This window comes from Staurois parvus, unplaced genomic scaffold, assembly GCF_062004578.1.
Source record: "Staurois parvus isolate SC_StPar_1 unplaced genomic scaffold, SC_StPar_1.0 ptg001058l, whole genome shotgun sequence".
Classification (NCBI taxonomy): Eukaryota; Metazoa; Chordata; class Amphibia; order Anura; family Ranidae; genus Staurois; species Staurois parvus.
In genome coordinates this window covers 1544935-1560690 of record NW_028318854.1, presented here as the reverse complement: position 1 = coordinate 1560690, position 15756 = coordinate 1544935, and the positions used below count along the sequence as shown (strand labels likewise).

The window sequence follows — 15756 nt, the reverse complement described above, 5'->3', positions numbered from 1 at the left end:
GGTAAATTCTCAGGAGGCTAAGTGGTTAGAAAAGGAAAGGGAAAAAAAACAAACCAGCCAAAGAACCTCAACTATACACTAACCTTATAAAAGTAAAACGGTATATCCGCGCTGACTGTTAATACCAAGCAGCTGGCACAAATAGGTAGTATACAACCTAATATGTGTAGCACTGCACTTTTCACTTTCTTATAAACTAACCTTGAAAACAGGGTAACAATATCTTAGCCAGGAGGGGATTAAAAAGTGTCCAGGTAATTAACATCGGGTCAAAAACCCAAAATGTTAAAAGGGCATGAATAAGGGGTTAAAGATATCTGTTCTGACCAAAGCATAAACAGGTCCCCATACGCAAAAACCTACAAGCATATAAGAAATGACCCTAACATTAACAGTTGACCGTGGACTAGTAACAAGGAAATTTCATGGATGGACTTATTGCACAGGTGTCAACCTATCACGGGACCACGCTTGAATTCACTGAGCTCCTGAGAGCGACCCATTCTTTCACAAATGTTTGTGGCCATTCGGGTGATTGGAACACCTGAATCCAATCATTTGGAGGGCTGTCCCAATACTTTTGGCAATAGAGTGTACTTACCTATTTTTAGTCCACTTCAGTACAGTTGCTTGATCCAGCTTCCCTTTGTCAGCCAGTGATGGCTGCAGGGGAGAGGATGGAGCACCAACAACTGCTGAGACAGGGGAGCATATGGGTGACATCACCATTCCCAGGTATTCCCAGCTGTTGGCAAGTGCTGTCTCCCCTGCAGCCACTGCTGACTGACACAAGGGGATCACGTGACTGGAGAAAATGGGTAAGTTTATCCATCTTTTATACAGGTCAGTCAGCATAGGTGTTAGGAGTGGGGATGGAACACTTTTAGGACTAGTTAGGTTTAGGATGGAATTCTGTTTTAACAACCAAAACCCTCTACTATTGAATTGTCTTTTCACATATAAGCACACAGGCACCTGTGCCTGACATTTTAAAAGGTACATGATCTACTGTTGAAAGAGAAGGGGCAGTTTTGGCCCCATAGACGTTAAAGGGAGGGCTTTAAAACCGTCTGAAATTAGCATTTTTGAAGTGTAAAGCCTAGTACACACGACCAGAAAAGGGAATGAAAAATACTGCTTGCGAAGTGATTGTACGATAATCTGATCGTTAGTACACAGCTTTTATTCAAAAATATTCGAAGGGACAAGCACAATTTTTGTTTTTTTTTTTTATGTCCTATAGCAGATTGTATGATTTTCGTTTAACCAGTACAGTATTCGTACAGAAAAAAAAAATCGGAAACGCAAGACCACCCATGCTCAGACACGAAAGCATATGATACGATACAATACATTACATCTCTTCCGAAGTTGTATTCTGTCATATGCAAATTTGTGTAACTTTCCTAACCTTTTCATTTTCATTATCAGACTAGCATGCAAAAAAAAAACTGACGATGGTTTGTACGATATTCTCATCATGTGTACCAGGCTTTAGCAACCATCTCCTCCTCCCAGTAATTGGTTATTTTAGCTGTACAGCGTTTTACATGTATAGATTATTTTTCATATGTACAAGGATTGAGATTTGCAAGTCAACTAATAGCGTAAACCACTAGCAAGCAGATCTAATGTGTAGGAGCACATCTTTTACTGTGTTTGGAAGATGCTCTCATGCTGTGCTTCTTGTCCTAGGATGGCAGAGTGCGGGTTCCTGAGGTCTTGCAGCCTTACATGGGCACAGACATCATAGAAAAGCCGCCTTACACTAAACTGAAATACATCGGAACAAACCAGAGGAAGTCTAAGAACAGGATTATGTGACCTTGTGATTGGAAGGGACAAAGAGAACCTGTCAGTATCAGGGATGCAGCACTCCAATTGGACAATCGAAAGTAGAGGAGTCATATCTTTCCTCAACAGAAGAAGCTACTGATTGTGAAGGAACAGATTGTGTTACCTGTAGTAACCAATCATTCCCTTTCATGAGCTGCAAGAGCAAAATGACAGCTGGGATTTGATATGGATTGAAAGGGCAACAAGGACAGCCTTAATGTGACAACGAATTAACATCTTCTGAACAGAGCTGTTACCATTTCTATTCTGTTCATTGTAAATAAAAAAAGTTGTTGATGGGGTGTATCTTTGTCAAGTCATGAGCTGTTTCTTGATCAGTTCTAGGCACCATCTGAAACCATTCATTGATCGGCTATTGCTATCTATCAAACACTGCACCCTGGGCTAATGGGAAAATGTTCACTTAAAGTAATACTAAAGGCTTAACAAACATGGTATACTTACCTGCTCTGTGCAGTGGTTTTGCACAGAGCAGCCCCAATCCCCCTCTTCTGGGTTTCCCTGCCAGCGCTCCTGGCCCTTCCCTCCTGTCGGGTGCCTCCATAGCAAGAAGCTTGCTATAGGGGCACCCGCTCTTGAGCTGCCTCTCCATGTGTGCATTCGCACAGGGAGTCACGGCTTGGCCCTGCCCACTTTCTTCTCATTGGCTCACTGGCTGTGATTGACAGCAGCGGAAGCTAATGGTTCCTACTACTGTGTTAGCCAATGAGGAAAGGAAGTCCCAGGATAGCCGAGAGTCCAGTGCACGTTGCTGGATCGAGAGGGGGGCTTAGGGTGAGTGGGGGGGGGGGGTGCTGGATAAATGACCACAGGGGGCGCCTTTGGACATCACCATTGCCAGTCTAGGGGGAGGGGAGTTTTAAATGTAATACACCAAGAAACTGAAACCAAACTCCTGCTCACACTTTATGAAGATGGCCATAGTGTGATTTTCTTTCCTGCAATCACAGGTTGCAGGAAAGAGAATCATTCGAATTCACCATCAACGCAGTGGATCAACTCCCGCAGAGGTAAGTGTTTTTCTGGCGGAGGGAGCTGTTCCTGCTGGCAGAACACACAGTGATTATTGCTAGTAATAATTGCATGAAAAATCCTACAGGCTGGTTGTACCCAAGTTGATCGATCTGTATACAATCATCCTGCCCATACAGGTCAAATCTGGAATCGTCCATGGCTGGCTTAAGTAGTTAAAACAAATAGTTTTTTTTTTCTTTTTCCTTTTGAGATGAATGTTTTACATAAATAAAACTGATCATTGTAAGCACCACTGCCAGTGTTGAATGGTTTGGCTCATCCCTCTGATACATCTGCAAGAGATTTTTCTTCTGAAAAACAGACTTACTGGCTGGATCACCAGATGAAAATAAAAGAGAGCCTAAAAAAAGAAAGCTAATGCAGCCATCACATCTAAGAATTGGTAAGCTGCAATATAATAAATATTTGCCATGGGTTTAATACCGCTTTATAGCTGAGCTCTGGCCATAAAAAATTGTATTTAAAACATATTCCTCAATTAGCACAAAGTATATAAATCCACTTTGCAAACCCAGATTTTACCTAGTAACAGTAGCAATGACATCGCCTCTAGGTTGAACATAGCCTCAGCAGGTCCACTGCTCGAGCTCTGTACAACCAACCTGTTGGGTTTTTCCCAGTTGATCAGTGCCACCGGCTATAGCTGGAAGCACTGCTCAGTGTGTTCATACGGTGAGGTGAGTGGCCATCAACACACAATAGCACAGCATGAGGATTCACTTATCTGCCCCGAATGTGTATGGGTGAATCAGATCTTGTGCTGTCACTCAACCTCCTGGGCAGGGGGAGAGGTGCTGATGTCACTGAAAGGTTCCACCTTCACAACACATAGACCTGCTGTGGCACTAAAAGTGGAACAATCATTGACATTTTATGATGCTGTTACCATGCCAATTTGTAGGAACAGTTAAGTAGACTCGATCAATATACATTATATTGCCAAAAGTATTGAGATGCCGGCCTTTACACGCACATGAGCTTTAATGGCATCCCAGTCTTAGTCCATAGGGTTCAATATTGAGTTGGCCCAACCTTTGCAGGTATAACAGCTTAAACCCTTCTGGAAAGGCCGTCCACAAGGTTTAGGAGTGTGTCTATGGGAAGGTTTGACCATTCTTCCAGAAGAACATTTGTGAGGTCAGGCACTGATGTCGGAAGAGAAGACCTGGCTCATGGTCATCCCAAAGGTGTTCTATCAGGTTGAGATCAGGACTCTGACTTTGTGGTGAAAGAACTTGACTGGCCTGCACACTCATCCATGTCTTTATGGACCTTGCTTTGTGCACTGGTGCGCAGTCATGTTGGAACAGGAAGGGGTCATCCCCAAACTGTTCCCACAAAGTTGGGAGCATGAAATTGTCTAAAATGTCTTGGTGTGCTGGCACCTTAAGAGTTCCCTTCACTGGAACAAAGAGGCCAAGTCCAACACCTGAAAAACAACCGCACACCATAATCCCCCCTCCACCAGACATTAAACTTGGTACAATGCAGTCAGGCAAGTACCGTTCTGGCAACTGCTAAACCCAGACATCCATCGGATTGCCATACAGAGAAGCATGATTCCTCACTCCATAGAACATGTCTCCACTGCTCTAGAGTCCAGTGGCAGCGTGCTTGTGCTAATCTGAAGCCCACATGAAGTTTGGAGGTCTTTAGCTATTGACTCTGCAGACAGTCTCTCATTTTATGTGGCCTACCACTTGGTGGCTGAGTTGCTGTTGTTTCAAGTTGCTTCCACTTTGTTATAATACCACTATATTTTATATATATATATATATATATATATATATATATATACACACTATACCCTGGAATATTTAGTAGCTAGGAAATTTCATGGATTGACTTATTGCACAGGTGGCAACCTATCACAGTACCACGCTTGAATTCACTGAGCTCCTGAGAGCGACCCATTCTTTCACAAATGTTTGTAGAAGCAGTCTGCATGTCTAGGTGCTTGATTTTATACACCTGTGGCAATGGAGGTGACTGGAACACCTGAATCCAATGATTTTGAGGGGTGTCCTAAAACTTTTGGCAATATAGTGTATCCTTATGGTACAGTGCAGGACACAGGAATTCAAAGACCATGGATTATATGCCACTACCTTCAGTTGATTGGACAGTGGTAAAAAGTTTAAAGAGGGTCTCCAATCTCCTGCAAAAAAAATAAGGCAGCAGCTACAAAAACTAGCTGCTGGTGTTTTAAAAACAGCCACTTACCTGTCCCATGATCCAGTGTTCAACCTAGCTGGGTTCACCCGCCATGGTGTTTTGTGAATGGTCCTGCAGTTTTCTGGGACCTGTCATGTGTCCCAGAAGATTGAGGGGGAGGCAGGAGAACTTCCGATTGCTTTCTGATTTTTGACAGGTACCCGCTCCCCAAAGGTGCCAATTCTTCACAGGGAGTGGGGGACAAGGGCTTAAAGCGGAAGTTCCTCTTTTTGGGTGCATTTTCTCAGAAACGGTAAGTAGCTCAAGCTTTTCATGCATCTTTATACTTATTTGTCTCAGCAAGTTTGCTAATCACAGCTTTATGATTGAGTATATTTAGTATATTATTATTATTATGCCTAAAGTTCTGCTAAAACAAAACACACATTACAGCGTGGAAGTTTTGTTTCTTGTGTGTTTAAAAATGTGTAATAATCCAGAGCCCCCCCTTAACCCTGTTGCGTCTCTAGGCAGTTTTCCACCCTCATCCAGGTGGTAGATAGCAGCCCTGGGGCCAGTAATTTAAAGACAAAGACAGACACAATAGAGAGGAGGACACCTGCCAGAGATCTGCTGGGAACAATAGGCACCAGAGGACTGAACATTGATTAACTGTGTACCTGCCACAAACATCAGACAGTACAATTCATCATGATCCTGTTATTTGAGATATTCCCAGCCCACACCACATTACTGAGTCCTTGTATCTACACCCTGACATTTATATCCTGCTTTATCCCATCATAGAACATCTTGTGTACATAATGCTGCCCACAATTTGCCTACGTATTATTGCCAAGTTTACCTGTAAACCTGTTTGCATAGGTTTATACATTTCCTATTTGATACAGTCTTGTTTGCATTTCATACAAAATATGGGGATTGCTCCTGCAATGGTCATTTAAAGTATACAGTACATTCATAAAGTATTCAGACCCTCTTCACTTTTATCAATTTTGTCATGTTACAGCCTGATACTACAGTTGTTTAAATAATTTTTCTCATTTACTCTACACTCAGTATCCCATAATGACAAAGCGAAATCAGAATTTTAGAAATGTCTGTGAATTTATTAAAGAAAAAAAATAATGAAATATAACTGATGTAACTTTTCAGGCACTTTGCAACAACACTTGAAATTTTAGCTCTGGTATCTCCCATTTGTCTTGATCTTTGCTGAGGTATTTGTACACCGATTGGAGTCTACCTGTGATAAAATAAATTGGACATGATTTGGAAAGGTACAAAGCTCTCTATAAAAGGCCTCACAACTGACAATGCATACTGTATCAGAGCAAAAGCCATGAGGTCAAAGGAACTGCCTGCAGAGCTCAGAGATAAGATTGAAAGGCACAGATTTGGAGACTGGATCAATAGAGTAAACCAGATAAGTAGAATGGAAAGATCATACCATATGCAGGAAGATAGGATGAGAGTTTATTTTAGGAGATGGGAAAAGTGGGAAAGAGCAGGATTGAAAGAGAAATATAGGAAAATTTGAACTAGGATGTTAGCAAAAAATCAACAAGCCTCAAGAGATTAGATTGGGTTAGAGTCTGCAGAGGGGGAGGAGGGGGGAAGTGGGGGGGGGAGGGAGGGGTAGTGGGATGGGAAAGAAAAGAGTTTTTAGTAAGGGAAAGGTAGAAATATTACAAATGTCTATTTGTATGAGAATTATTACCCTTTTTGGGTTTGTTTTCTTTTGTATTAACATGAAAAATTTAATAAATGCTTAAATTATAAAAAAAAAAAGAAAGGCACAGATTTGGGGAAGGCTACTACAAAATTTCTGCTGCACTGAAGGATCCCAAGAGCACAGTGGCCCCCATAATTGTCAAATGGAACAAGTCTGGTACAACTAGGACTCTGGTTGCCTGGCCAAAATGGGGAAGAAGGGCCTTAGTAAGAGATGTGACCAAGAACTAGATGGTCACTCTGACTGAGCTCCAGAGATCCTGTGTGGAGATGGGACAAAGTTCCAGAAGGACAACCATCACTGCAGCCCTCCCCCAATCTAGGCTTTATGGCAGAGTGGCTAGACGGAAGCTTCTCCTCTCCTGTGTAAAATGCATGAAAGCTCTTGGAGAGTGACCATCGGGTTCTTGGTCACCTCTCCTACAAAGGTCATTCTTCCCAATTACTTTGTCATTATAGGGTACATATTAAAAAAAATGAATTTAAACAATTGTGTCAAGCTGCAACATATCAACATTGAAAAAAGTGACGGGGATCTGAATACTTTATGAAAGCACTGTATATTATGAATGCACTGTATATTAGGCAAACAATCGACATTAACAGCACAACTGTTGCTATAATGGCAGAATGGCTCACACAGAGTCTATTGCTTTGTATCAGGCCTGAGAAGAAACCGTACAGCACAATCACAAATACTAGGAACAGGACCTGCATTTTTTTCATGAAAAATGTCAAAATGTTTTTGGAAGATCTTCTTAATTGCTCATGAAGATACTGCTGGCCAGTAAATCTCCTGATCCAGCAATATGCTTCCCTGCACAGGTTCACACAGGAAGGTCCATTCAAGGTTCTTACTTTAATTGAAGGAACCGTACCCACACATGTTCATGTTTTGTTATGTACCCTGCAGTCCCTCACGGGAGTTTTTAGGTTCGCATCTGGAGTAAAAACAATTTTTGCTAAGAACATGAGCTGCCAGAGGGCTCTTCGGTTATCCGCCAGTGGTTGTGACATTTACTTAAGTGCTGCTCAACCTGCTTTTTGTAGGTCTCTATTTCTGCTAAGCTGTCTCCTTTGTGGTGGTGAAACACTGAAATTGGTTCACAGATCTTTTGGATTTTGATTTGCACTTTGTGGTCACCAATTTATATGGACTTTTTAAATTGAATTGCACATTTATTATATTTACACTTATGGATTCAGTTTATTTCACTTGTTATTGATTTTCACAATTGACAGTGCAACAAAAATGTTATTTAATTCCTGTTTATTATCTTGTATTCAGATCATTTTGAGTGCTGCTGTCAGACTTCTTTATTGGTTTGACGTTATATTATTCACATTGTTGCACTAAGTGTAGATATATTTTAATTAACAGAACTTAACTGCATTTATCTAACAACAGTTTATAAAGACAGTCCTAACTTGTTATAACAGTCACGATTTTATCCGACAGCCCAGTGATTGATGAAAAACAAACAAACCTTTGGCTGGCAAAGATGGGGCCCTTGAAGAAAGCACAACAGTTCCCAGTAGACAACAGATGAACTTGTACAATGTTAGTCTCTTACAAGACTCGGAGCGCCCTCTTCTAGGTTTCCAGACACATTCTCTGATTTAGTTCAAATCCTCTAACAGGGATAGAAGTTGCTGTGATTTCGGTCTTTCAATCCTCCTGAGACAGTCCCTCTCTTCCTTCCTTACAAGCAGTGGCGGTGCTCTCTTGTCCCCTCCTTTCTTCTCAATAGCTTTCAGGCACAATTCTTGTTTTTTGTATCAGCCAACCAGTCTTACAAGATTGATCCAGACCCAGTCAAGATGGCTGCCCCTACACTGGAGAAACTCCACAGGTGAATTCTGCAAAGTGGTCTCTTTAAAGATGGGCTGCTGCTCCTCTGCAATAATGAATATTCAGTTTACCTTGACCACACTGCAGAAGGATAATACAGCAGCACCAAAAAGAAGTTCAGCAAATTTTATCAGCTACAGTCCAGGCTCTACAGTTATATCTTCATATTATTATAAAAAGAAAGGGACATGTGCTCTTTCCTGTCTGTTCATGGAGAGTTGTTGTACACATTCAGTTTTACACCCTAAGGCAGCATGTACGCCTTCCCTCCCTTTCTTCCCCCTAAATCCAGAAATACATGGATCGAAATGCATCTGGTTTAGCAGGAAGTGGAAAAATTTTGATCCATGTAGAGACAGGGTGGTCGTACAGAAGTTGATCTACTGATTGTCCTTTATACAAATTCCCTGCTCGAAAATTTCTGCTTGATCAGTGCCACTGGCTATAGCGTGTTTATCTTGAGTGTATCTTGATGGCGGGGAAGTCCTCCCACTGTAAGAATTCAATAGCTCAGCAGGGTGGAGTCTTTTTTGTTTTCATTCAGCCCATCTAAGAAATATGTCGCGAACTCAACTGGATATCCCATTAGGTGGTTTTAGTCTATCATATGAAATGATGTCTATATTGAAAACATTGTAGTTGTGAGCAAATAGTTATAATATATTGATGGGGTCAAACTAGGAGGTCACTGATGCACACAATACTTTAATGTGTTACTAAACCCAGGCCCCTGCATTCACTATATCTGGTCTCCCACAGTACACACAACATGGAAATGACATTATTTAAGTAAATATAAACTGCTAAATACCTTTTCTCATCAGCAGTTAGAGCAGTCTTGTGACTTCAGCAGAGCACTGGTTAAAGCTTGTAGGAGGAGTTTTCTTTCTGCTCTAGGAGGATGTGAAACCTCTGACCCTCTGTCTGGACAGTGCTTATTGGCCCTGGGCTGATCACTTGCACCCTCCGAAGAAAAAAACAAAAAAAAACTAGCAATACACACCAAACTGAGCATGTGCATGTGACCATGGGTTCAGTTTGTATCAGGTGGTCATTTCAACATGAGGAGGAGCAGAGAAGAGGGATCAAACAACCTTTTTACACAATGCAAAGGATTAACCCCTTAGAGGGGCGGACTGACCATTCGAGCGCTCGGGCACTTTTCTATTACATGGTTGTTCAGTTGTTTGGGGATTTTAGTACAGTAGACGTACAGTATTTGATAAACTCCATATACCCTTATTTATTCAAAATTATATTCATAATTTCAAAAATATCAAAGGACATTAATAAAAAGAAATGCACAAAATAAAAAATAAACACTATCAAATGGCGCTAAAAAACAAACAAAAAAAATGATGCAAACTGTTATGTGCTTGGATCCCCCTCTTTAATTGCTCAGAGGCGTGCTGTTAAACTGCTGTATGGTCTTGGCCACTGTGCTGCAGCTCAGTTTCAGGGTCTTGGCAATCTTCTTATAGCCTAGGCCAGTGTTTCTCAACTCCAGTCCTCATGGACCCCCAACAGGTCATGTTTTCAGGATTTCCCTCAGATGAAACAGCTGTGGTAATTACTAAGGCAGTGAAACTGATCAAATCACCTGTGCAAAATAATGGAAATCCTGAAAACATGACCTGTTGGGGGTCCATGAGGACTGGAGTTGAGAAACACTGGCCTAGGCCATCTTTATGTAGAGCAACAATTCTTTTTTTTCAGATCCTCTGAGAGTTCTTTGCCATGAGGTGCCATGTTGAACTTCCTGTGACCAGTATGAGAGAGTGAGAGTGATAACACCAAATTTAACACACCTGCTCCCCATTCACACCTGAGACCTTGTAACACTAACAAGTCACATGACACCGGGGAGGGAAAAGGGCTAATTGGGCCCAATTTGGACATTGTCACTTAGGGGTGTACTCACTTTTGTTGCCAGCGGTTTAGACATTAATGGCTGTGTGTTGAGTTATTTTGAGGGGACAGCAAATTTACATGTTATACAAACTGTACACTCACTACGTCACATTGTAGCAAAGTGTCATTTCTTCAGTGTTGTCACATGAAAAGATAGAATCAAATATGTACAAAAATGTGAGAGGTGTACTCACTTCTGTGAGATACTGTGTGTGCGTATGTATGTATGTGTGTGTGTGTGTGTATATATATATATAATCTATAAAATACATCAGTATTGAATTTAAGTGTTTGCCTCTGGAAATCAGCTTAATCTTTTCCTTGGGACTTGGCAGCAGATTTCATGAATCTGGCCTCACCCCATGTTGGGCTCCATAGAAAGCAGGGTAGTCCATGATTTGATTCAGGTCATGTACAGCACAGCCTTACTTCTATTTTCATTGGTATTTTTGAACTTTTTGTCAATACTTTTTGTCACTTGTTCCTGTGCCTTTTTTTTTTTTTTTCTTTCACTATTTTGTATCTGCTCCAGTACTCCATATGTAAAGATGGTACAACTTACACTAGTCATCATGACATCTCAGCAGATTAGATTAGTATACATGAGTTCATTCACCTAAAAGGCGCCTGTTATTGTTTATAGCACCTTCTTACCATAAATGTCTCTGTCATGTATATAATCTTTTTGTGTGGATTATACGTCCATGTTTGCTGTAACTAAATGCAAGACTTTTTTTTTGTTTTGGACAGAGTGGAGAGGGATTAGAACCCTTGTCAATTTTTATTAGTGTCTGTGCCCCTGTTAGGGAGATTCACCCTCTCTATTTGTCCTGTTTACTGCTATCAATAGTAATAAAAGCGAATGAAAATCTTAATTTTGGGTTACATAGTTAGTCTGGCTGAAAAAAGACAAAAGTCTATCCAGTTCAACCATTAAAAAAAAAAGTTATAATCCTATACCCACAGTTGATCCAGAGGAAGGCAAACCTCCCCCCCCCCCCCCCCCAGGAAAGCATGATCCAATTTGCTCCTGCAGGGAAAAAATGTCCTTCCTGTTTCCCCAAGAGGCAATCAGATATTCCCTGGATCAACTTTACCTATAAATGTTAGTATCCAGTTATATTCTGTGTATCTAGGAAAGAATCCAGGACTTTTTTAAAGCAATCCACTAAGCTGACCAGAACCAACTCTTGAGGGAGTCTATTCCACATTTTCACAGCTCTTACTGTGAAGAAACCTTTCCGTGTTTGGAGATTACATTTCTTTTCCTCCAGATGTAAAGAGCGCCCCCTTGTCTCTGTGATGACCTCAGGGTGAATAGCTCTACACCGAGTTCACTATATGAACCACTGATGTATTTATACATGGAGATCATATCCCCCCTTATGTATTATACATGTTGATCATATCCCCCCTTAATCTCCTCTTCTCAAGAGAGAATAAATTCAGTTCCTCTAATCTTTCCTCATAGCTGAGCTCCTTCATGCCTCGTATCAGTTTGGTTGCCCTTCTCTGTACTTTCTCCACTTCCCCAATGTTCTTTTTGTTAATTGGTGCCCAAAACTGAACTACATATTCCAGATGAGGTCTTACTAATGATTTGTACCGGGGTAATATGATATCTCTCTCTCTCTGGAGTCTATACCTCTTTTAATATAAGAGAGGATTTTGCTCGCTTTTGAAACCGTAGCTTGGCATTGCATGCCATTATTAAGCTTGTGATCTACCAAAACCCCCAGATCCTTCTCCACCATTGATTCCCCCAGTTGTCAGCAGAACAGTAGAGGGGAAATCTTCCAATGGGGACCGTAGTTCTGGTGATCCTGGTAACAACCAGGGATTCCCTCATTTTGGAGGAATTTCCTCTTACCTCTTGTTTAGCTATAAGACAGGAAGTGAATAGAAATTTTTCTAATGGGACACAGCCAAAAATTGATGGGTTTTAACCCTTGCTTACTCTATGCAAAAATTTAAAGTAGTTCTACTTTAATATAGATAAGCATATACACTCACCGGCCACTTTATTAGGTACACCTTACTTGTGCCAAAAAAATATCCCTCACACCATTACACCTCCACCACCAGCCTGAACCGTCTATACTTTTATGTTGTTTACACCAAATTCTGACCCTACCATCTGAATGTCGCAGCAACCAGTCTGCCCATTCTCCTCTGACCTCTGACATCAGCAAGGCATTTTCATCCACACAACTGCCGCTCACTGGATATTTTATCTGTTTCGGACCATTCTCTGTAAACCTTAGAGATTGTTGTGTGTGAAAATCCCAGTAGACTAGCAGTTAGTGAAATACTCAGACCAGCCGTTTGGCACCAATAACCATGCCACATTCAAAGTCACTTAAATCTCCTTTCTTCCCCATTCTGATGCTCGGCTTGAACTTCAGCAAGTCGTTTTCACTACATCTAGATGCCTAAATGCATTGAGTTGCTGCCATGTGATTTGGCTAATTACCCATTTGTGTTACCAAGCAATAGAACAAGTGTACCTAATAAAGTGGTCGGTGAGTGTACAAATTGTGTTCATTATTGTGTTTTTGAAATAACTTTGTTGTCCGACATTATATTGTAATTGTTGGTGTCACGATTCTTCTGGTATATTAGGATTCGGGAACCATTAATGAATGTGAACATCTTAGGGAACTGTGTACTAAAATTGTTGCTTAGTACAACCGTGTATTCCTGTCCATAGACAGGATTTTAGGGGTCTATTTAACCATTAGCCGCCCGGCCAATGGCCGTTTGGCGGCTTGAAAAGCGCTGCAGCTTTCCGGGTGCACGCCATTTGGCGTGCTCCCGCACATGCGCGGTTTGCGTGGTTGCAGAGCGACGCAGCAGTGCGATCTGTCACCACCCGTGCACCTCGGACACGGCCGATGACAGATCCGAGTACCGGCTCCCGTTGCCGGTACCATGTGACCTGCTGTGACCAATCACAGCAGGTCACATGACAGTTGTATACAATGGATGGCTTCATTCATGATGCCATCCATTGTATACTAGTGCCTAGCTGTGAATGGTCACAGCTAATCACATGTCATGTGATTAGCTGTGACCAAATCACAGCTAAGCACAAAAAAAAAACAAAAAAAAACTGAATGAATCGATTTCATTCAGGTAAATGCTTGCTTATAGCAAAGTAATTCTTTGCTATAAGCAAATTGTGTAAAAAAAAAAAAAAAAAAAATACTGATCACTTCCCCAAAGTAGTACAGTGTTACTATGGGAACATTGTACTATTTTGGTCATAGTAAAATATGAAAAAAAATAAAAAAAACATGTAATAAAAAATTAAATATAATAAAAAAATAAAAAAAATATATATATATTTTTTTTTTCATACTGTCACCAGTCAGTGTCGCTGTTCACCGCCATGCCAGTTATATGATGACGCTGTACTGCACTGGTGACAGTATGTAAAAAAAAAATAGTGAAAATAATTTTTTTAATTTTTTCATTTTCCGAAAAATTATGACAAAAAATACAACTTCAAAAAACTCGCCATGCCGCTTATGAAGTACGTCGGACTGTCTACTCTGCAAAAAGGGGTCATTTGGGGATATCTGTACTGTTCTGACATTCTTGGACCTCAAGATATTAGATTGGCTGTCAGTACTTCAGGATTGATCAATATTCAGATCTATACCATAGTTTGTGAACTCTATAACTTTCCTACAAACTAAAAAATACATCCTAATTTGGGTTATTTTCACCAAAGACATGTAGCAGAATACATCTCGGCCTAAATTTATGAAGAACAATTATTTATTTGTAAACTTTTATAACAGAAACAAAGAAAAATGTTTTTTTTTCAAAATTTTTGGTCTTTTTTTGTTAATTTAGCAAAAAATAAAAACCCCAGGGGTGATTAAATACCACCAAAAGAAAGCTCTAGTTGTGTGAAGAAAATGATCAAATTTTAGTTTGGGTACAATGTTGTATGACCGCGCAATTGTCATTCAAAATGTGAGAGCGCTGAAACCTAAAAACTGGCCTGGGCAGGAAGGTGTAAAATTGCACGGTATTGAAACGGTTAAAAAGGATTTGCATAAGGATGGCTCATTGGACATTCGTCCGTCTGTTTTGCTCAGCATTCAGATATCATTTTCAAAGAGGATTCGCCCTATACACTTACCATTTTCAAAGATGACCCTACCATCAGCATACAACAAAATTGAGGAATTCTCTTTCCAGGACTCAAAATTAAAATCAATCAGGATTCACCATGAGTGGTTACATTAGACATATATAGAATCCACTTAAAATGATTGCTGTGAGCTGGAAAATACAATATCCAGTAAACATCCACTGTGTGAATCCTATGGTGAATCCTCTATAAATGGGCCCTTTATGTTTTATACCTGTGAATCTAGAGCGGTACTTAGTTTGTAAGAGTAGTCATTCCAAATTGTTTTGTAATATTAATTTTACTAAATGTTAGATGGATACAGGACTGATCTGAATCACTTGTTTCTTAAAGTAAAGTTGTATTCAAAAGTTTGCATACCCTGGCAGAAATCGTGAAAGTTTGGCATTTTATATTGAAAATATGACAGATCATTCCAAAAAACTGTCTTTTACTTAAGGATAGTGATCATATGAAGCCATTTTTTTTTCATATACTGTAATTGTTTGGCTCCTTTGTAAATCCTAACAGAAATCACCCAAATGGTCCTGATCATAAGTTTCCCTCCCCTGGAATGCTTGGCCTTGGTACAGACTCGCAAGGTGACACACACAGGTTAAAATGACAATTTAAAGATTCATTTTCCACATCTGTGACTTTTTAAATTGCTATTAGTGTCTGTGTATATATAGTCAGTGAGCTTGTTTGCTTTCATGTGGATGTACTTAGCAGGCTAGATATTGAGCCATGGGGAGCAGAATAGACCTGTCAAAAGACCTGCATAACAAGGTAATGGGACTTTATAAAGATGGAAAGGATATAAAAAGTTTTCCAAAGCCTTTAATATGGCAGTCAGCACTTTTCAATCACTTATTAAGAAGTGGAAAGTTCTGGAACCTCTTGATACCAAGGCAAGGTCAGATAGACCAAGAAAGAGTGCAGCCACAACTGTGAGAAAAATTGTTTGGGATACAAAGAAACACCCACAGGCAACCTCAAGAGAAATATTATTATTATACAGGATTTATATAGCGCCAACAGTTGGTGC

The 15756-nt window shown here is 40.4% G+C and overlaps 1 protein-coding gene across 1 annotated transcript in view; it reads left to right on the top strand.

The window, feature by feature from the left end:
• The window catches only part of SARS2 (seryl-tRNA synthetase 2, mitochondrial), a 58022-nt gene extending 55882 nt beyond the window's left edge, over positions 1 to 2140 (top strand). The window contains exon 16 of the mRNA XM_089658224.1: positions 1696 to 2140. Within this exon, the coding sequence (XP_089514350.1) occupies positions 1696 to 1824 (129 nt within the window). The 3' untranslated portion in view covers positions 1825 to 2140. The remainder of the gene's footprint in view (positions 1 to 1695) is intronic.
• Positions 2141 to 15756: the final 13616 nt, after the last annotated feature.